At 38.0% G+C, this 21,477-nt stretch overlaps 1 protein-coding gene across 2 annotated transcripts in view; it reads right to left on the reverse strand.

Moving 5' to 3' along the window:
* Positions 1 to 1,889: 1,889 nt before the first annotated feature.
* KLF5 (KLF transcription factor 5) overlaps positions 1,890 to 21,477 on the reverse strand; it is a 20,104-nt gene continuing 516 nt past the window's right edge. Inside the window, exons 1-4 of one of the 2 annotated variants that reach the window (XM_023726733.1) lie at positions 21,445 to 21,477; positions 18,215 to 19,088; positions 17,055 to 17,114; positions 1,890 to 4,913 (exon numbers count right to left, since the gene is read on the reverse strand). The exon at positions 21,445 to 21,477 is cut by the window's right edge and continues 516 nt beyond it. In XM_023726733.1, coding sequence (XP_023582501.1) covers positions 4,735 to 4,913; positions 17,055 to 17,114; positions 18,215 to 19,088; positions 21,445 to 21,477 — 1,146 coding nt within the window. In that variant the 3' untranslated portion in view covers positions 1,890 to 4,734. Of the gene's footprint in view, positions 4,914 to 17,054; positions 17,115 to 18,214; positions 19,089 to 20,267; positions 21,000 to 21,444 lie in introns of those variants that run through there. The other variant, XM_023726734.1, reaches the window with a different exon arrangement.

Genomic DNA, 21,477 nt, shown 5'->3' on the forward strand with positions numbered 1-21,477 from the left:
TGTCTATTTAGTAAAACTTTAATGTTTTTAAATAACTGTGTTAGGTTATATTTCCCTTAGCCTAATCAATGGGTTGAAGTTTACAGTTGTATCTGTAAGGAGGTGCATTTTGCACCTAATGTAAGGAAAGGTACAATGAGAACTCTTGGTACAGAATCCACTGCCTGTTTGATAAACACTAAGGTTCATAATAGATTGAAAAACAAGAGCAGATTTAATGATGTGGCCAGGAAAGTTTAACAAGTATCAGTGCTCAAGCTCAATGCTCACAGATTCTAATTTAATGGTCTGGGGTGAGGTCCAGGCATTAGAATTTTTTTTAAAGTTTCCCAGGAAATTCTAATGCGCAACAAAATTTGAGAACCATTGTACTACATACGGAAACCCTGGTGGCATAGCGGTTAAGTGCTATGGCTGCTAACCAAAATGTCAGCAGTTCGAATCCACCGGCACTCCTAGGAAACTCTGTGGGGTACTGCTACTCTGTCCTATAGGGTCGCTATGAGTTGGAATCGACTTGACAGCAATGGGTTTTTTATATTACATCCTATCAGCTTATCAGTAAAATCCACTTTTATAATGATAGTGATGGCTATTTATTTTGCCAGGCTTTGTGCTAAGCAAGATATTATCCATTGCCATGGAGTCAATTCCAACTCATAGCGACCCTGTAGGACAGAGTAGAACTGCCCCATATGATTTCCAAGGCTGCAATCTTCAAGGAAGCAGACTGCCACATCTTCCTCCCGTGGAGTGGCTGGTGGGTTCAAACCTCCAACCTTTCAGTTAACAGCTGAGCACTTAACTACTGTGCCACCAGGGTTCTGTAAGCGAGATGTTAGTACCACCTTTTTGAAAACTGTGGTTAAATAACTTACCCAAGGTTACACTGCTAGGAAGCAGAGCTAGAAGAACCAGGGTTTCTGCAAACCCCAGGCACAGCCTCAGCTGACACCTTCCAGACTGCTCACTAACCAAGCCTGAGCGAATTTGCGTTCCTGTTGTACTCTGTGCTCTATCTAACGCTTAGCTGTTGGGGCTTGTAATTGTGGTATATCCATCTTCTCTCCCATAAGCTGTGAGCCACCAGAAGGTAGAGCCTGAGCTTTTCAGCTCACCTTTGTGCTGTACCTGGCACAGGGTAGCTAGTCAGGGAAAACAATGAAAGAATGAGTAGCAGCTAGGGAAGGAAATGTGTGGTGTTCTAGAGCTAGATGTTACTTGGATTATAGGTTTAACAGTGAGAAGTCAAATAATGAGTGATGCTGAATAAATTCATGATGCAAATTGTTCAACGGCAATCTTCACATTAGCTCTGAAAACATCAAGGATTTTCTCCCATTTGTTGTGAAAATGTGTTAATAGCGATACTGATTCTTCCCTTCACTTTTTTAATGAATTTTTTTATTTTAGAAGTTTTAGATTAGAAGGACATCATGCTTGGTAGAGGATGAGCGAAAAAGGAAGACCCTAAACGAGATGGATTGACACAGTGGCTGCAACAATGGGCTCAAACATAGCAAAGACAGTGAGGATGGTGCAGGACGGGCAGTGCTTCATTCTGTTGTACACGGGGTCGCTGTGAGTCAGAAGCGACTCGACAGCACCTAACAACATTTAGTTATTGGGAAAATAGTAATACAGAATTCCAGTGTACCCCACATCCAACTTCCACAATTATTAACATCTTACATTAGTATGGTACCTATGGTAACATCCTAATTGCTGTTGTTAGGTGCTGTCAAGTTGATTTTCAACTCATAGTGACCCCATGTGACAGAGTAGAAGTGCCCCATAGGGTTTTCTCGGCTATATTATTTATGGGAGCAGATTGCCAGGTCTTTCTCCCGCAAAGCTGCTGGGTGGATTCCAACCAACCTTTTGGTTACCAGTACAGCATTAAACCCTCGTGGCACAAGGTCTCCTCTTGTCACAGTTAATGAACCAGTATTAACACATTATTGACTAAAATTCAGACTTTGTTCGTATTTCCTCACCTTTCCCCTCATGCCTTCTTCTGCTCAGGATCCTATCTAGGATAACACATTACACTTAGTCATCAAGTCTCCTCAGGCTCCTCTTGGCTGTCTCAGTTTCTCAGACTTCCCTTGATTTTGATGACCTTGACAATATTTCGTAGAATGTCCCTCAATTGAGATTTGCTGGTATTTCTCATGACTAGACTGGCGTTGTGTGTTTGTGGGGAAAGTATCAGAGGTGAAGTACTATTCTCATCATATCAATGGTACATGCTATCAACATGACTTATCGCTGTTGCCATGAACCTTGATCACCTGGCCGAGGTAGTATTTTGTCAGGATTCTCCACTGTGAAGTTACTCTATCTCCTTTCCACTGTACTCTTCTGAAGTCACTATACACAGCCTATACTTGAGGAGTTATGCTCCACTTCCTTAAGAGTGGACTATCTACAATTATTTGGAACTCTCCCGCACAGGCTTTTCACCCATTCCATGTATTCAATTATTTATATTAATATGAACTTGTGAATATGTGAAGGAGTTTCAGCCCTTCTTTACGTTCTGGCACTACAAGGTGTTCTAGGCTCACCTTGTATACTTCCTGCTCCAGTCCTAAAATCTGCCATTTTCCCAAGGAGCCTTGCTTTCTTTTTTTTATTGAAGAATGGTATTAGAAACCAAGATCTAGATCCTAGGTGTGCTTGCTGCTATTGGGTTAAAAAAAAAAATTAACTTTTAATGTTCACTCTTTAAAAAAGTAGAAGTATTAAAGATCCCATTTTTGTTTGCCTCTGATAAAATCTCCAAGCTAGCAAATTACTATACCGTATTATTTTCCACTAAGGATCTTAATCAGGTTACTGCAGTATCTATAGTGACTAGAAACAAAAGTATTCATGAATCATGCCTCCCTTTATACTTCTAATTAAAAGGTTAACTATGTATTTTAAATAAATCCCTATCTTACAAACATAGGTGTTGGTTCAATGTAATTCATGGAAAATGCCTGGTAATTGGTTTTTTATTAACTGGCCTGATAAATATTTTTACATAATTAGCTTTGGGAATGGCATTTGCTAGTTAATTGTTCTTGCTATTGCAGGTGAAGAAGGAAGTCACAACATGGAGTATTTTAGGCACTTTTTATTTTCCAAAAAAAAAATTGTCGTTAATATATAAACATCTCATTCTCTCAAAAAATTCTACAACTATACAGCTGTTTGCTCCATTATTTGCATAGGAAATGACCACAATACAAAAATAAGAGGGAAAAAGAAGCAAAACAGCAACCGATTTATGCTTTTTATGTATGTGTTTCCACGTATAAACATTTGAAGCCTCTTACAAAATTATTTACACCGTTTGTCAACTATTTACATGTTTTAAGAGCAACTTTTCTAACAAACAAAACTATAATTTATCAAGTTATGAAAATTGCTTTCTAAAAAAACTTACTATATTACCACAAAATAAATAAAGATAAACAATATTTTAAAAACAAAATTAAATTTTCATTTTCAATTAAGACCCCTTTTGGCATTTTGCTTATTTATTCTGCCCTTTGGTTAACAGCATCAGCATCACATGACTATTTTATATTGCATATATGTAGCACTTGCTTCCTTAAGTTTTCAACATGTCATTTATATTTAAAGGCAGACATTGAGTCAGTATTAACAGATTAACTAAACTACACTGTAATTTAGGTAAAATTACTGTGTCTCACTGTATATTACATGCAAAATCCACATAAACTGGCATTTAACCAACAGTACTACACGAGCAAACATTCTGGTATATGAAAACTGCATCATAAATTCAACATTGCCGTGTGAAAAACCACATCATAAGTCCTTCTTTTTAACAATGATACTGTTTAGCTTATTGTAAGAGGTTTACCTTTTGTATATTGTAACTATCTTTCTTAAGCTGGAGTTCACAATTCATACAAAATGTCTTTCCATATTTAAAACAAACAATCCTATTTTAATCACTGAATGAAATTTATTAAGTTCATTTGAATGATTATTTCTTCTCCCCTAAAGAAATGAATTTGGTAACATTTTTGAGAGGTATCTTAACCACAAATTCTAACTGTGAATGTATTCATGCTTATTTTCAAATAAATTACTTATGATTTTTCCCCAAAAGAATCCTAGAAAACTTGTAATAAACCTATAAAGCTGATCTGTATATTTACAAAATTTCGAATAGCAAAATATGCAACTCATATTTAAAAAAAAGAAACACATTTGTTCAATGGCTATTTGTGAATTGCCACATACACTGGGCACCTCCAAGGAATTACTTAATATTGAAAAAAGTACCCCATGTCAAGTAAAATCTTGACATAAACTTCCTCCTCCTTCCCGTGCCTGCCAACTGATTTGTTTACTAAACACTGTCACATTAAATGATGGTGCTTAGGTAAAAACACTGCAAACACATCCCTCCTGTCCCTACCCCTCACCCCCCTACTCATGTTGAGATGTGGCTGCCTGTCATGAGATGAAATCTGCTTGAGTAAAGCCATACACATTACAGCAAGCATTCCAGATTCTTAAAATGACCAAACACTTTGGTATTCATACAATGTATTCCCTGTTTTCTCAAATATACAAAATATACATTTCCAGTTTGTTTTTTCTTTTTTTATATATATATAGTTAAGCTTGTAGTTAAAATTTTGCCAGGTTAACTGCAGAACCTCGGTATGAATTGCATAGGCACGGACCGCCGGCGGGCAGTGGGTCTCAGTTCTGGTGCCTCTTCATGTGCAGGGCCAGGTGGTCGGAGCGCGAGAAGCTGCGGTTGCACACGGCGCACTGGAACGGTTTGGCGCCCGTGTGCTTCCGGTAGTGGCGGGTCAGCTCATCCGACCGCGCGAACCTCCAGTCACAGCCATCCCAGGTGCACTTGTACGGCTTTTCACCTGTGCCAATGAACAAAGAGGAGGTGAGGTTACAGATACTGCCTGAAGGAATTTAAAAAGGGAAAAAATCATGGTCCAAGAAGAGTGAGGAAAGGTCATGGATTACTTTAAAAAAAAAGTTGCCGTCAAGTTGATTCCAACTCCTAGTGACCGTATAGGACAGAGTAGAACTGCCCCATAGGGTTTCCAAGGGCGGCTGGTGGATTGGAACTGCCGACCTTTTGGTTAGCAGCCACAGCTCTTAACCTCTGCGCCACCAGGGCTTCATGAATTACATTAGGAACTAAACAATATTAAAAACTTTCAAAGCAACCTAGTGAAGAGGTGAAGTTACCATTTCATGGAATGGTCAATAACCTTAACTAATGAGAAGAAAGTATTTTGTGCACCTTTGAAGAACTGAAAAATTGAGCAGTTTCAAATGAATCAGTCCTCTTGTTTTTATGTACTACTCTTGCACATACAAATTCATGAAATGATTAGATGAGTTTGCGTGGCTTTGTCATCACTGTTTAAATACAATTTCTATACCAACAAACTCTAATTATTATAGGATTAATGGCTTTAAGATGGCCAGGGGGAGGGTAATTGAGAGCTACCCAAGAGGGAGCTATAAAATGAAATAATGTACAATTCACAAACTTTCATCTGAAACTAGTCCTGAATGTTTCAAAATTAGCCAGACAGAAGCTTCCAGCACATAAACCACTTCTCTTGAACATAAGGCCTCCAAAATCAGCTAGGTCACTTGCTCTCTGAGATTCACACTAGCACACACACACAGTCACTCTCCCATTCAGACTGGAGAAAAAAGAAAATTTTGAAGTCGAATGGTTTTAAAGCTTTATGATGCTTTCATATTTAATAAGTGAAATTAACTAAGATAAATAAATGTAATAAATTCCTTAACCAGAGTAGAAAGCCTGGTACTGATTAACTTCACTTTAGTAAAGAGTCAGAGAACATAAAACCGTAATTCTAATATCTGCTTAATAATATGCCAAGTGTCTATCATACGCCAGGTACTGTCCTGCTTAGGATACATCGGCAAAAAAAAAACAAATATGCCTGTCCTCATGGAATTTACATGTATAATGCAGACCTAAAATGACTGTGATCATTCAATGTATTCTATACTTTCACAGCTCTTTCAGATTTGAAATTTGATATTTTGAGCCCCTCGAAATTTGTATTATTCTTAACGTTATCCCAAGTTTCCTTTCAAAACCACTTCAAATTTATAATGCAGTCTTAATTCACTCTGCTTTGGAATTAATTAATCCTATGTAATCAAAGCCATGTGTTACCCTAACTCCCAAATCTTTCACCGAGCATTAACTACTAGTTCCTGCATTTATGCTTTAATTTTGTTACAATTTTCTAAGAATCTCTTACTGGATTTTTTTTTTTTTTTGAGGGTGAGAATGAGATAAATTTGCATATTAAAGTATTGTTAGCTTACTGCTGAGTTTTATTTGGACATCTTTTTAAACTCTGAACAAATTCCTAAACCATACACAAGAGCCTCAAGTTTCTTTTAAAAAATGTTTTCTTCAGAAAGGAAAGAACCCAGAGTTGTTTTGAACAATTACTTGTCACTTAATACTACGGTGAAACTCAACAACCTTTCTACCTGCCTCGTTGCTGTTTAGGTGCTAGAGTCGGTTCTGACTCTTAGCAACCATATGGTACAACAGGATGAAACACTGCCCGGCCCTGTGCCATCCTCACAATCATTGCTATGCTTGAGCTCATTGTTGCAGACACTGTGTTAATCCACCTCGCTGAGGGTTTTCCTGTTTTTCACTGACCCTCTACTTCACGAAGCATGATGTCCTCCAGGGACTGGTCCTTCCTGATAACATGTCCGAAGGACATGAGCCTGATTTATCAGTATTATACTCAGAAGATTTAAGATTACTCAACTGAGTCTAAATTTTTAAAAATACTGTCCACATCAATGAGATTTCTACAGCATGTGGTTAATACAGTTTTGCTGTCTCGATAAGCACTATGGTAAGGCTCGAGTAGAGGACATAAAGATTGCCTCAGTTATTTCCTGAAAGATTCTAGTTTCAACTCGTATGGTATGTACTCCCTGCCACCTTTTCACTCACTTCTCCTCTTGCTCTGAACCAAGACACATTTTTTTCTTAATTCCCTTTTTGGTCCCTATATCACTCCATTTTAACAATGTACATCTCAAACTCTTGTACCTTTTTATTTTTTGGAGTAAACTCATAGCGACCCTATAGGACAGAGAAGAACTGCCCTATAGGGTTTCCAGGAGCAGCCGGTGGATTCCAACTGCCAACCTTTTGGTTAGCAGCCGACCTCTTAACCACTGTTCCACCAGGGCTCTGGAATAAACTCTAAGGATTTTCAAGCTAAAACACTCAAACCTTTAAAGTAACATAAATAATTCTTTCACTTATATCCACATAAAATCTCTGTGACATATTTTAATACTAGGTAAGTGTAACTACTAGTATTAAGATAACACTGCACACACGGGGTTCACCACGAGTCGGCATCCACCGATGGCAACCAACAACAGTAAATGTTAACTATCACCCTTGAAAATCCAACAGAGAAATCATTCTAGTATTTTGAATTTAATAATTAAATGAGCAGGAGAACTGAATTTCCAGAGTTTATTTAAGAAACAAGGGACACTAGACTCTTTTTGTTCACTATTTTTATTGGCTATGAAGCAACAAACTACACCAATATTTTTAAGTTTACTGATTAGTTGAAATACAGTAGCCATTAAAGTTTCTAAAACATTTGGGTTTTGTTCTCAACTTATGCACAGCTATAGATTATTCGGCCAAGAATACTAGCAGTGTCTGAAACTTTAGTTATTGGGGCCAAATCTTACTACAAAAGCAAAGACAACTACTTCCCACTTGGGGCAGTTTCTATGGGATTTGCTCAAGTGTCAACACCGCTCAAGCAAAACATTGTAGAGGAAGCTGGTACCCAATTTCTGGCCAAATAGCAGACTCAAGCCTTTCTTCCTCAGCCAGAACACTATGCAAAGTACTTCTGGGAAACCAAACTGACTTCCTTTAAGTTATATTTCAACAGGATAGTGCCTTCAAAAGTTTAATTGGATTTTTACAGAATCTCTTTCCAATACCACCAATTTAAAATATTTAGTTAAGCTCTTTCCACATCAACTGTATTTTTAAGTTCTCATGCTGTTAATGTGAAACTTTCCAAAGGCAAAGAGAAAAAGTGACAACTTGTACAGCATGAAAAACAAGCTTTGATTCTATCTCAAATAAAGTACGCATTTTCTCATTCTGTGTTAAAATTAGAGGAATATTTTGCTAGGAATTCCTATCTTTGAGGGAAAAAAGGCTCAAGGTAAACATACCATCCACACTGATAAGGTCACTGATAAAATTTATAAAAACGTTAATGAGAAACATTACCAGTAAAAGGAAGGATCAGGCACTGGGTACTTATCATTTCACTTAATCCTCACAATAACCCCATGAGTTAGAAGCAAAAACGATGAGCTCAACATTAAGAACCCTGACCTGCCACTTTTCCTTAATGTCCTACTTAAATCTTCCATTAGCAAACACTAATACGCTCTTTGAATGATTGAAGAAACACATGAATAGTGTTCAAATTTATTTAAAGATTATAAAGCCACTTGTGAAGGTCAGCTAAGGAATAGCTTACTAGGCTAACAGCAGACCTTGAGCCCCAGGCGGTCTGAAGCACAGGTCACACCCAGTCAGACCAGCCCTCTGTGGAAGACCCCCGTTTCGGGACCCGGGGAACCCCAAAACTGCTCTGTGCTGGCTCTGACAGTCATCAAATAGTAACTGACGATAGCACCCCTTTCCCCCACACTAAGCGAATTTCAGGGGGTGAGCAGAACATGTTTCTAAAGCCTTTGAAAATCTTTCAGACTAAAAAAATTTTTTTTTTCCTCTGATGAACAGATAAAAAAATGACGTTTGAACCCTATCACAATGGAATGGGAGGTTTCTCTGCTCTACTGAACATATTCAATAGACTCATACTGAGACCTTTTCGCAGAATTTTCTATGGAGATTCTTCTTAAAGAAGAAAAAAAAAGATGGAAATAATTCTCTTGGAATAGTTGTTTTAAGTAACTTTTACAAAGTTTATTACAGCAAATCTGTATATATTTCTTTCCTGATGGCTGGAAGACAATCCAATCAATTATATCCGAATAGAGATAAATGCTAAAACCATCAGAATTAAGTCCATTAGTAAATATGACATGAATTAAATGCCTTGTAAAACCCAACAATAAGACTTGGTCTCTGGCCTGAAGGAACTTAAAATCTATATGCTAGTCTGAGGAACAATGTAAACTTTTAAAGAAGAAAAAAGAAATTATTTCAATAACTAGTCCCTAATATTAGAATTTAAGAGTCTTTGAGGTTCTAAAAAAGGAGTCATGGTGGTGCAGTGGTTAAGTGCTCAGCTGCCAACCAAAAGATCAGTGGTTTCAACCCACCAGCCTCCGCAGGAGAAAGATGTGGCAATTACAGCCTTGGAAACCCTATGGGGTAGTTCTACCCTGTCCCATAGGGTCGCTGTAAGTTGGAATCAACTTGATGGCAATGGGTTTGGGTTTTGAGGCTCAAAATGAGCTCTGATTTCAGGAGGAAAAAAATTTTCATGCAATTAAATTAGATTCCCACCCCCAATCACTACATACTTAACAGTATTTAGAGTCTGAAGTAGGCTCAATATTGTATTTGCTTCTACTAGTCGAAGGTGAAAGTTGGAAATATTTGTATCAAGATATTACAGAAAGTCATGGAAAAATATTTACATATCTAAGACAACACAGAAAAGTAGAAGGACAATTTTGGCTCACTAATTCTTATTTTTATATATCTCGGTCAGTAATTTTCCATTAAAAAAAATTTTTTTATTAAAGCTCACTGTAGCATATCTCCTACTCTTGGAACAGAGGAAAAAGTAGACAGTTTACCTCAAAGATTAGTATTTTCAAAATGCATCTAATATTTACTAAATATACTATCCCTGTCAGTATTGTGCTCACTTTGAGGGAATTAATTAAAAGGAAATGTTAAGAATTTCCCTTCTTTCGCTCCACTGTCAGTTTATGCTCTCTTCACTTCCTTTAAAATCTGATTCACCGTGTCCCTTCCAGAAAACCTCTGAATAGTCCATAAGAGATCATTCCACTTCTCTGTATCCCTATCATCACTTAACTTCATTCTGAACTACTGATCTGCACTTGCACATATATTGCTTTTTGAAGGCTTCAAATAACTGTATTTTGCCTCAACTAGCTTTTAAGGTTCCTCAACGGCAGAGACTATCTTCTATTTCTGCTGTGATGTTACACTTTTCCCAATGCATCTTTAGAACAATCACGTTTCTCTGAAGTCTGACGAACTCTTGGTTATTCTCATTAACAAAAAGGAAGGGAGGTTTAAGCCACAGAAAAGCATCTTGTGTGGATCTGTCAAATTGTCTCTTTTTCCTGTGGCCCCACGTGCAACAGGGCTTTGCCTGGCTCTAGCCTACCTGGGACCACTGAAGAAAGTCCAAGGCAATGTACAGACACTGAGGTGAACCGTATTTTGGGATTCTTCCGGAGGAAATCAGCTCAGTCAGTTATTGTCTATCCTGCAGTTGTACCAGAATAACTAAAATCTATGTAAAAAAATTTTTTTAGAATTGGACTGGAATTGATGAAAACCAAGCAGTTCCGGAGTCCCTAGTGCTGGTCAAAGCAGCCAGGAGACTTCCCCAGAAAGCAACGGTCTGCTAAAGAAGGGATGGCATGAGCATGCTGTCAAGGGCTACACCTGCAGTCTGTGTCCTAATGAGCATATCTCCAGGCTCCTACGCTATTGCTGCTTCTCCTAAGGGTTCTTCACAAAAACAATGGAAAACCTCCCTGTCAATTAATGGGGTTAATGAAATGAAATACCAACTCTTGAGTCTCCTGACAAAAAAGGTCATCACTCAGATTCACGTTCTTGAAAATAAGAGCTCAAAATGTTCCTCCCCCCGAAAAAAAAGTATTGTAGCAGCAAAGTATCAATGCAATTTTATTTTTCCCTGTTTTTAACCAAACTGAAAAATCCTTGTATTTTCATTTTTTCTAGCACTGAATGGGTGACTACATATCCTTTCCTTTAATTTGCATTTATCATGATTACCCTGAGTCTCCTCCCCAACCCTTAAAAGTTTGCATTTATAAAACAGTCAAAAATTTTTAAGAGTTACCTACTGCATACTTTTAGAACACAAGGCAGTAATTCATCCTTAATCAAAGTTGTTAGAGATCCCTGAATATAAATAACACAGGCTGACAGACTAGGAATGCTGCTAGCGAGGTACTCTTAGGAGAGTAGGACATTACTTTGTTTCTGATCTTTCACCAGAAAAGATGTAGGTCATCAAGTAAACAGCCAGTACATTCTATAGAACTGAAAATATCTGCCAAAACAAAATTCTTGGGTGAATAAATTATTTTAAAAAAAAAAATCACTCTGCATTCTCTCCACCTTCACAGCTGATTACTTCTATCTCAACTTCAGCCATTCTATTTGATCTATTTATGAACTATCTTCTCCCACTAGTTTAAGAATAAAAGGGCAAGAAGAGATTATTCCTCTCCATCTTTGGATTCTCCACAATGATCAGTCAAAAATGTTTCTTGAATCAAATTAAAATTCTTAACCTTTGATAAGCTTTATCATCTCAAAACAATGTTTAATCAATTTTCTATGTAAATGTTTTTCAGATGAAAGAACACGTCCTAGAAGCAAAGTTTAATCTTCCCAGTGAGTCATTACAAAGAAATTGTTTCTAAGCTTTCATGCTCATAAATACCTTTCCAGGGGTCTGAACCAGCATGTCCATAAGCTATTTTTTCTTAATAAGCCCGAAACTGCCAACATAGAAGACAAATTTCAAAGCAGCAAATGAAAATAAAAGTTTGAAAATATTTAACTGAATGTTTAATTAGTAACATCTAACACTACAAGATAAATGTGATACTTTTTCTGCATCTTTTTCAGATACAGAGGAAAAAAAAAAATCACTGAGTACTATCTGTCATCCCATAAAACTTTTTTTTTTGGGGGGAGGGGGCCACGATCTCTCTACTAATATCAGAAAAATCAAATCCATTGCTGTTGAGTCAATTCTGACTCACAGCAACCCTATAGGATGGAGCAGAGGGTTTCCAAGGAGTGGATCATAGATTTGAACTGCCAACCTTTTGGTTATTAGCAGCCATAATGCTTAACCTCTGTGCCACCAGGGCTCCATCTTTACTAACATCCCTACTAATATCTACTAATATCTCTACAAATAACACAGGCAAATAATTTAACCAATATTGATCTATCTCTAGATCCAAATTATATGTGGAGTCCTGGTGGTATAGTGGTTAAGTGTTACAGCTGCTAACCAAAAGGTTGGTAGTTCGAGTCTACCAGCTGCTCCTTGGAAACCCTATGGCTCAGTTCTTCTCTGTCCTATAGGGTCACTATGAGTTGGAATTGACTCAAGTTCACGCTGAGAACATTCTGAATGGTTCTTTTAGTGGGGAAGTACGTCCAAGGAAAATCTTCAGTCAACACTGTCGATATTTTTTAATCAAAATCTATACCTAATATATTCAAATGGTTAAAGAGTTCAAAGAACTAGACTAGAAATTTATACCTAAGGATTTTTAATACCTAAACTGTGGCATCATTTTATGAAATTAAAAATGTATATATTTAGCAGCAAATCTCAAGTAGAGATTTTGTTTTTTTAAAGTATTACATAGCGGCATCGTAATTATCAGATGCTGCTGGGAAATTAATTGTTCTACCTAAGCAAATAATGCAGAACATAGGAATGCACCCTCTTTACAACTAGACTTGGGCTAAAAATCCTTCCAGGACATAATGTGGAATTCTGTCTTTACAGGGAATCCTCAACGTAACTCACTGTAGAACGCAGCACTGAACAGTGAAGTGCTTCACTTCCATTTCATGTTCCTTGTATAATGTTTCCAACTTCTTTTGTGGGGGATGTCTTCAGTTACTTTTGGTTGTTTTTGTTTTTGTGTCAACCTGTGGTCAGCCATTCTGGGGTCATTTAGTGCATATGAAACAGGCAATCCATGGCGTCTACGTCTGGAGGTTGCTTGAGCCAAGCATGAGTGCCGTGCAAAGGCTTTCCCTGCACAACTGCCCTGTTCCAGACAGTTGAGACTGAAGGATAAGTGAGCAAAACAATGTTACCATAACCTAACTTCTCAACAGCTTTAGCTCTCTCTAAGGTTACCTGCACATCCACACGTTTAGATTTTAAGCATCTGTGTTGAGTTCGTGATCTACTTTTTCAAAATTTTTTCTTTGTACTTCTTTTTAAAGGGAAACAAACTGATAATTTCCAAAGAACTTCCCAAATCCAATGTAAAAGCAGTAATTCAACTTACGGGACTCAGGTATACCAAGAAATCTGTGGCAGTCACAGGAACATTTTCCAATTTCTGGTAAAATTTTCTTTGCATATACAGTCTTAATATTTTTTCCTACTGCATTTATTTTAACCTCTCACCTTGAGCCTGTTAACTTTGAAGTTATTTTAAAATCGTCATTATGAAATTAAAACATACTTAAGATGTATAAGCATTAATAAGCACACCGCTGGTTGCACTAATGAGATGGTAATACAAATTTAAAGGTTCTGAATTTATGGTAGATTGTTCTACTTGATTCATAAATCACAAAAGTTCACTCCTGTTAATTTATAAGAACAGAATAATATGTGAATCTTTTTTTCTAAAAGATGTTTACGAGCAACCTAATGATGGCAAAGGGCATAGCCCCTTGTATACACCATAAGCTAAACCCACTGTCGTCAAGTTGATTACAACTCAGAGCAATCCTATACGACAGGTAAGAACTGTCCCATAGGGTTTCCAAGGCTGTAAATCTTTACGGAACCAGACTGCCACATCTCTGTCCCGCGGAGCAGCTAGTGGGTTCTACCCACCAACCTTTGGTTAGCAGCTAAGTGCTTTAATCACTGCACCACCAGTGCTCCCTATACACCATAAGGTATACGCAATTTTAGTAGATCATTCATAATTAAATGTTGCTGAAACTACAAATATTTTAATTTGGAAATATATCACTTAACACTGTTGCCTAGAAGAAGTCTAATTATTTCTAACCAGAGGCACGATATGTGTACATACATACATGACAACACACACAAACACCCATGTAAGGGGTGGCTATATAGGCTACATGTATGCTATCTTATATATATACAGATACAGCATGTTTTTAAATGAAATAATTATTTCCCAGAAGAGAGGCAAATTATGTTTGAGGTAAGAAGTCTAACCATATAAAGAAGATAAAGCTTTATTTTATATTTTTTCTAAATAAAAAAATCAACATACATGAAACTTAGAAAAACTTGAGTACTATGAGACTTCTGGTTCAAGAAAATGGTATCTTCTACTTTCATGCCAAATTAAAAAAAAAAAAAGTTCTGTGCCTTGGAAAGACAATTTGCAAGGCACATCAGGAAGCATTTACAATCTAAAAATCCAAAATAAGCAACTAAACAGAACTCAGACGTAGTTTTTTGTTTTAACTGCATTTTGAAAACATATGGTAACTTGACATTTTAAAGCACTTATATTATATTCCAAAGAAATGTTTAGGGTGCTTTACATTCTGGCTGTAAAATGGCAATCATTTAAAAAGTAATGTATTTTATGTCACCAAAATATAAGATCAATATTCCCACACAGAATGTTTTTCAAAAGTCCCCAGTAAATTGTCCAAGTTGAGAGAAGGAATAGAAAAAAAAGAGTTATTAAATGACAGAAGATATTTATAAAAATTGTTTGATCTGACTGGGCCTTAAATGGAAGAAAAAACCCCAAGACTGTGCTGGCTTCAGATACATTCATTTAAAAACAGCAGGCGGGGTGGGGAGGATGCAATGAGAGAGCACAGGTAATTTTAAAAGGCATTGTCTAGAAACCAGAAATGAGGAGAAAACCACCTCAGTGCTCTATGATCACCCAAGAACAAGTTTAGCCAGATGAACAAGTCTGCTACAAACCCTCCCCAAGGCATCTGAAAGACTATCAGACAAAACTTTATTAAACTGGATTACATGGCCTCACTCATTAGATGTTGAAGGCCACAATGTTTATGATCAGGTGAAAAAGTCGATGTACGGGACCCAAACTAGGCCTAGGCCCTCTTTTTTTTATTAGTACAAGCATTGTTAAGACAACCCACGGATTAAATTTCTTTGCCAGCAGGTCAAGTTCCTGAATCTCAGGTATAAGCATTCACATTCAGAGCACTAAACCCTGATGGGGTTGAAAGGCTATTTAGATATGCGCTGACTACATCCCTGCAATAAGCAGGTGATTACATCGTTATATGCAATTGTACTCTTCCTTTATTAGGAGACTTTAACCCTGTGAAAATGTGTTCCCTCCTTACTTATCTCCCTCCCGTTCAAGGACTTCCAAAAGAGAAAAAACAAGAAAACAGTTTAAATGTTTCTAAGTATTTCCCCCACAGTTCATTAATCAAAAATTCAGATAAAGACTCAACCTTAACTTTTCCCCACGATAACATACATTCAGTAAAAGAACACTTTATAACTTTTACATATGGAGTATTTTCTTGGCACATTTGTATTTTGAAACATTTAGGTTGGATTTTTTATTAGATGCTTAATTCTACTGTGGCTGTTTTGTTTAACTGTAAACATAATTTCTACCTTGGGCTGCTTATGTAGTATTTTTCCTTTTATATAATCAATTTGTCTATGTCTAAAAACTCAGGCCTAAGTAACTCATTTATTTCTTTAAAAGCAATTTCTCGAAAAAGCCCTGGAATCTACCACCCTGTCGCCCACACTATTTAGATTTTAATAAGTAGTGTTTATCGCTAGGCCATCAAACAATACTTCCTAACATGCATACAAAATGTCTGCAACCATATTTCTCAGTGCTCTATCACAGCACTGACCTTTGTTCAAATGCTTTTACTTTTTAATGCAGCAGTTAGAGATAACTACTTCATTTATCAAAACTCAATTTCCATAGTAACATCTAGCCTGGGGAGATTCAAGTCCTCACACTAATCCAACAACCCATTCAAAGGAACTGTTGAATACTTTGGTTTCCATAGCAATGATGGAATAATACATTTTCCTAGGTCATTGCTTTTATTAGCAAACTTATTCTTTGAACTTTAGGTAAGGCTGTATTTGCTCAGAGAGAGAGAAAAAAGCAATCACTTTATATTAAAGTTCTTTCCATTAGGGCCGTTCTTGTAAGAAAGTCACAAATAGTAACCATATATGTATTTGAAAATATTTTGCGTATTGGTGGCTTTGAAAGAATGCCATCTACTTTTATCTTAAAATGGGTTAAAAAGCTCTTGAATGTGACTTCTATAGACCTGACAAAACAAATATTTATAAAATTAATGGGGCTAAACTTAAAAGCACGTTTTAAAACAGGGATGAAACCAACTAGAATGAAGTCTCTGAAACCCATCAAATGTGGGCTGAGATAGAGTGTAGAATAATTTATAAACCACAACCCATTCTTGGACTGCCTGATCTTAATACTCCCGCAACTTCAGCCCCAACTTTCATTAAGCACAGAAAACATGCTCAACACAGATATTTTGGGCTAAAGGTGAAATTAAAGATAACGTATTAAGAGTTATGTTTTACAGGCTACAAGAAAAAATTTTAGTACTTAAAATGGCTTTACAAAAGCAAAATCAGTTACGTTTTTCTTCCTTCAAGACAAGAATAGTGCCCTTATAGTGTTTAAATCCATTAGTAAATGCTGTTGTATTTACATTTTTGAGTAATTAATTCTATGTGAGGTGACAGGGCAAGGTCTTAGTGAGGAGAACATCATCCTTCCTGGAACCAGACTTTTTCACTGAACTGGGTTTTGAGCCGAGCCAGTGCTGAAAAGGTAGGCCATTAAAAAATAAAAGTTGACAGAAGAAAGAAGAGATCAAACACGTGTTAGCTTTTAAAAGGATGAATACCACTTACAGTATTTACACAACTCACAGAATTAACAAGAAAATTACATACCAGTATGAGTCCTCAGGTGAGCTTTTAAATGAGAAGACTTTGTATAAACTTTTGTGCAGCCTAAAATAAAAGAGGAGAGGAAGAACAGCTTGTCATTTTGGAGATCCTTTTGAAATCTTTACATTTGATGATTCAGTGTTTAAAATCTGGCTTTAAAGAAGAAGTCTCTCATGCTAGATGGGATATTTGAAGCTTCAGTTTTAAAAGAAGTTTTTAAGAGCCTTCCCCCATTACCTTATTAAAAGAGCATAAAGTGATTTGTCTTATGCATCACTTTTGCAGGAATAAACACAGGTAACCAAGCCAAGCTACAAATGGAAAATTTTGTGTTTATACTTCAAAAAAACCAAAACCAAACCCACTGCTGCCGAATGGACTCCAGCAGGTGCTTTATACTAGTAACACATACATACTGTAATACATATTCTAAATAAATTTAAATGGCTCTAGAGCTGACAATCTTAAACCATTATCCAAGATGACTGTAATTTTCCATACTCCTACGTTTCATGCTTTTTCATTTAGCATGTCATGCCATGTCAGGTACCACATCAATAAATCATACCCCGTATTAATCATATGAACTAGCGTATACCAGCAACTTATACATTCATTACCATCATCAATTTATACTGAGCCATGTATCTTACTCAAGAATGATATTAACACATGCTACTATTAGAACCATCCTTAAATCTACCCTGTAGACAGTCTTGTACCTGTCAGGCTAGCTGCCTACCCAATCGCCACTTCATTATCACACCTTATTTTCTCCTCCCGCTACTTAATCTCTTTCCAGGGCACTTAACTCAGAATTAAAAACTCCAATTTACTAAATTGCTGTTAAACTAACTGTGGCATAACTCTAAACGATTTATGTTAGAAATTCAAATTTTATTTAATATCAAAGAAAAGGTCCAAAGTAATTTTTTCCCCAAAATACGTTAGCCATTTTTTGTTTAATACATAAAGTAAGCAACAGACAACAAATGGTTATATACAAGGCCAACAGAGAGACTAGGATATGAAGAGCACAATTTTTTTTTTTTTTCTCGTCGAGCACCATGCTTTCCTACGTAAGTTTAAAATTTTAAATCTGAGGTTGAAAGACACAGACAAACACAAAATTTTTCGTGCTTTAACCAGGTAAAATCACCTACCAGGGTAATCACAGAAGTGGATGCGTCTTTTCTCCAAATCGGGATTACTCCTTCTATTGTATCTGACAGGTTGGATGTTTTGTGAATTAACTGGCAAGGTGGCAGGTAAATTTGGATTGTGGATTGCCAGTTTAGAAGCGATTGTAGCAGCATAGGATGGAGGTGGGGTTAAATTCTGGAGCATCTCTGCTTGTCTATCTGGACTTCCAGGCTCTGAGCTTGGTGGTGACGGAGGAAAGTAAGTGGCCTGTTGTGGAAGAAACTGACTTGGCATTGTGTATGTGCAAGGGGGCATGCCCTGGAATTGTTTCACTGCAGTCTGCGGAACAGCAGAGGTGAGCGTATTAAGGCCGGCCATGGCGGCTGACATAGAGACATTAAGAGAGTCTATTACTGCTGTCTGGTTTGTAGAACTGGGCATATCTAAATCCGGTGTGTTCAGTAGCTGGTACAAGTGGCCCTGCTGGGAAGGGACAGAAAGATGAAGATCTGGTGTAGGAAGTTCTTGTTTGATGAAAATATTGTTCACCTCTGGAGCTGCGGTCTGGTGTGAGCTGAATATACTGGTGAACTCGGGGAGGGCCTGGGTCGGGGCCGGAGGAGGGGCAGTCGTTTCGCTCTGGTGGCTGAAAATGGTAACAGGTTCTGTCTTGATGTGTGTTACACACGGTCTCTGGGATTTGTAGAGGCCAGTTCTCAGGTGAGTGATGTCAGGGAGAAAGACGTTCATGTTGATACTGTAAGGTAACCCTTCACTGTCAGTGAAGAACTGGTCTACAACTGAGGCACTGTCTCGTCTATACTTTTTATGCTCTGGAATTATAGGAACTGGAGGAAGCTGAGGTGTCAGATACTTCTCCATTTCACATCTTGTCTGAAAAAGAAAAGATACAAACATACGCATGATCTACCTGATTCATCTCAAGAAGGACAAACGTTGCTGACTAATATCTTCCCCACGCCCACAATCTCTTTAAAAAGTATTATGGCGAACTCCTTCTAAGAGTTTCTTATAAACATAACCAGGTTTATTTTGTAAACTGTGTGATACCTGGTTCACCAAAACCTTATGGAACTCTGTGTAACATGCATTTGGTAAAATCGCCTTCCCCAATCAACCCCAGACAAAAAGTGAAAGAGGCAAATCAAAAAAGGGAAGCAAACAGAACATATTCCTTTCTGATGCAATAATAAAGTATCGTCCATATACAAGCAAGATTCCCTACCCCATTACACAGTAAGTTTGCAATTAAAGTACAATATGATAATATTGCCAAACTACCTCAACTCTTCTCACACAGCATAAATTTAACTCGTTTTAAGAAAACAAACATGCAAACCTTAAAAACAATATTCATCGCAAAAGTTTTCACTTGGATAGATACTGCCGAAATATTTAATCTTTAATAAAACATATTCCTCGGCTATTTCAGTGCCTTTTCTTGTTTATAGTTCAATGGAAACTTAAATACAATGTTTTGAGTAAAATACAGTATCCACTGAAAAAAGAACAAAACAACTTCACATTCAACATTTGATCTAAATGTTGATTTTAATCAGCAGATTCTGTAATTGGTTAATATGATAATGAAACGTTCCTATTCATATCCCTATCTAAAACAGATCTTTAACTACCTAGTTGGGAAAATCACTCCCTTGGTAGAGTGGTGCTAAGGAGCCCGTGGGTGGGGAGAGGTGGCTGTACTGCTAGCACGGTCATCAGCAAAGCATTTATCATGTCCTTTTCAGTAGGCCAATGCTACATTCCCCCTTACTCTGTAAAAAGTTCAATCATCCCTTATCCTCTTGGTGTCCCTTAAGCAAAAAACTGACAAACTGAATTAAGCAAACAGCTTTCAAATGCTGATTTTTTAGGACGTAATTCAGTTTGTGTCTAGACACCTCAGTCTTTTAACAGGTATCTTCTCTCCTAGTACAACATAAGCTTACTTTTTCTATTAATTTTTAACACTGGAATTTTGAAAAGAGAAAACACACACACACAAAAAAAAAAAAACCCAACTAAACGAAATGGCCCATAGAACTCATTCACCTTAATCGGTGAATAAGACAGTCATGTACTTTCTGCCACTAAATTTCAAAAGCGTTTCATCTCGAACCTCGGATTCTTCGGTGTGGATGATACTGGGGTTTCCCGGACAGACACGATTTAAAAATAAAATCAATGCTCCAGTCATGTGAATCACATCTCTGACAAATGCCAGTGCCCCCTCGCAGCACCGCGACACTGGCAGGCAAACCCCCCGCAGTAGGAGCCGGGTAGCAAATACACAGTATACCAGGGGCTATATTAAATGAAGTGTCTTGAAATAAACCGAACTTAAACCCTTTCGTGCACTGCGCTCCCGTGGCGGTTAGTGGTTTCTGATTTTAGCTCTTCCAGCTGTTTGCATGTGGGTATGTTTCCAATTTTTTTTTCCTTGGGACAGGCTAAAAGTCCCGGGAAGTTTTTTCTGGGCTATATGACTCCCTGCGTGGGCGAAAAAAACAGGCGGTTGCTCTAATTCGGCTGCCGGGCAAGTGTAAAGCCAACTGCCAGCTTTCAACGCCGCTCTGGGAGGAAATTTACGCGTACACCAAGACAACAACACCCACAGTTTTTGCTTTTTTCCTTCTTTTTAAGGAAAAATAAGACCTTCTCCAATACAATCTTGGCTTTCCTAACTCGCGTTTCCCAAACAGGCAGCCTCACAATTGCGTCTGAAGCAGGTCGAGCAAAGGGGTTTCAAACTAGCACCCCGAAGAACCTCTTCAACACCTCAACTTGCGTTTCTACTTAACCCGAGACGCCGACGGGGGTGCGGTGGGGCGGGGGGGGGGACCTCCAAGGCCATGGCACTGGGAGGAAGACGGGGGGAGAAATGGCGAAATTTAAGTACAGTTGGGCATGAGGTACAAGCTTTCATCCCCCAAATACAAGAAAAACAACCGCGGCGCGCGTGAAATACCAGGTTTCTTTTTAACCTCTCCCGGGCCGACTGGCCAGGGCAGATTCATCTCCGACCCCCTTCCCCGGACTCCCCTCACTTTCTCCCTGCAAAATGCGGATGCCCAGATTGGGACACAGGGCAGGCTTGGCCACCCGGCACGAGCTACCGGTGCGCCCCAACGCACGCCCCAGCCTGGAGCGGCCCCTGTCGCCCGCGGGTCGCAACGGCGGACACGCCCGAGCCCCGAGAGGGCAGAGGGAGGGGAACGGCTCTTCCTACCTGGACCAGCTCCTCCGGGGGCAGCCGCGGGCC

This window comes from Trichechus manatus, unplaced genomic scaffold (assembly GCF_000243295.1).
Source record: "Trichechus manatus latirostris isolate Lorelei unplaced genomic scaffold, TriManLat1.0 scaffold00013, whole genome shotgun sequence".
NCBI lineage: Eukaryota > Metazoa > Chordata > Mammalia > Sirenia > Trichechidae > Trichechus > Trichechus manatus.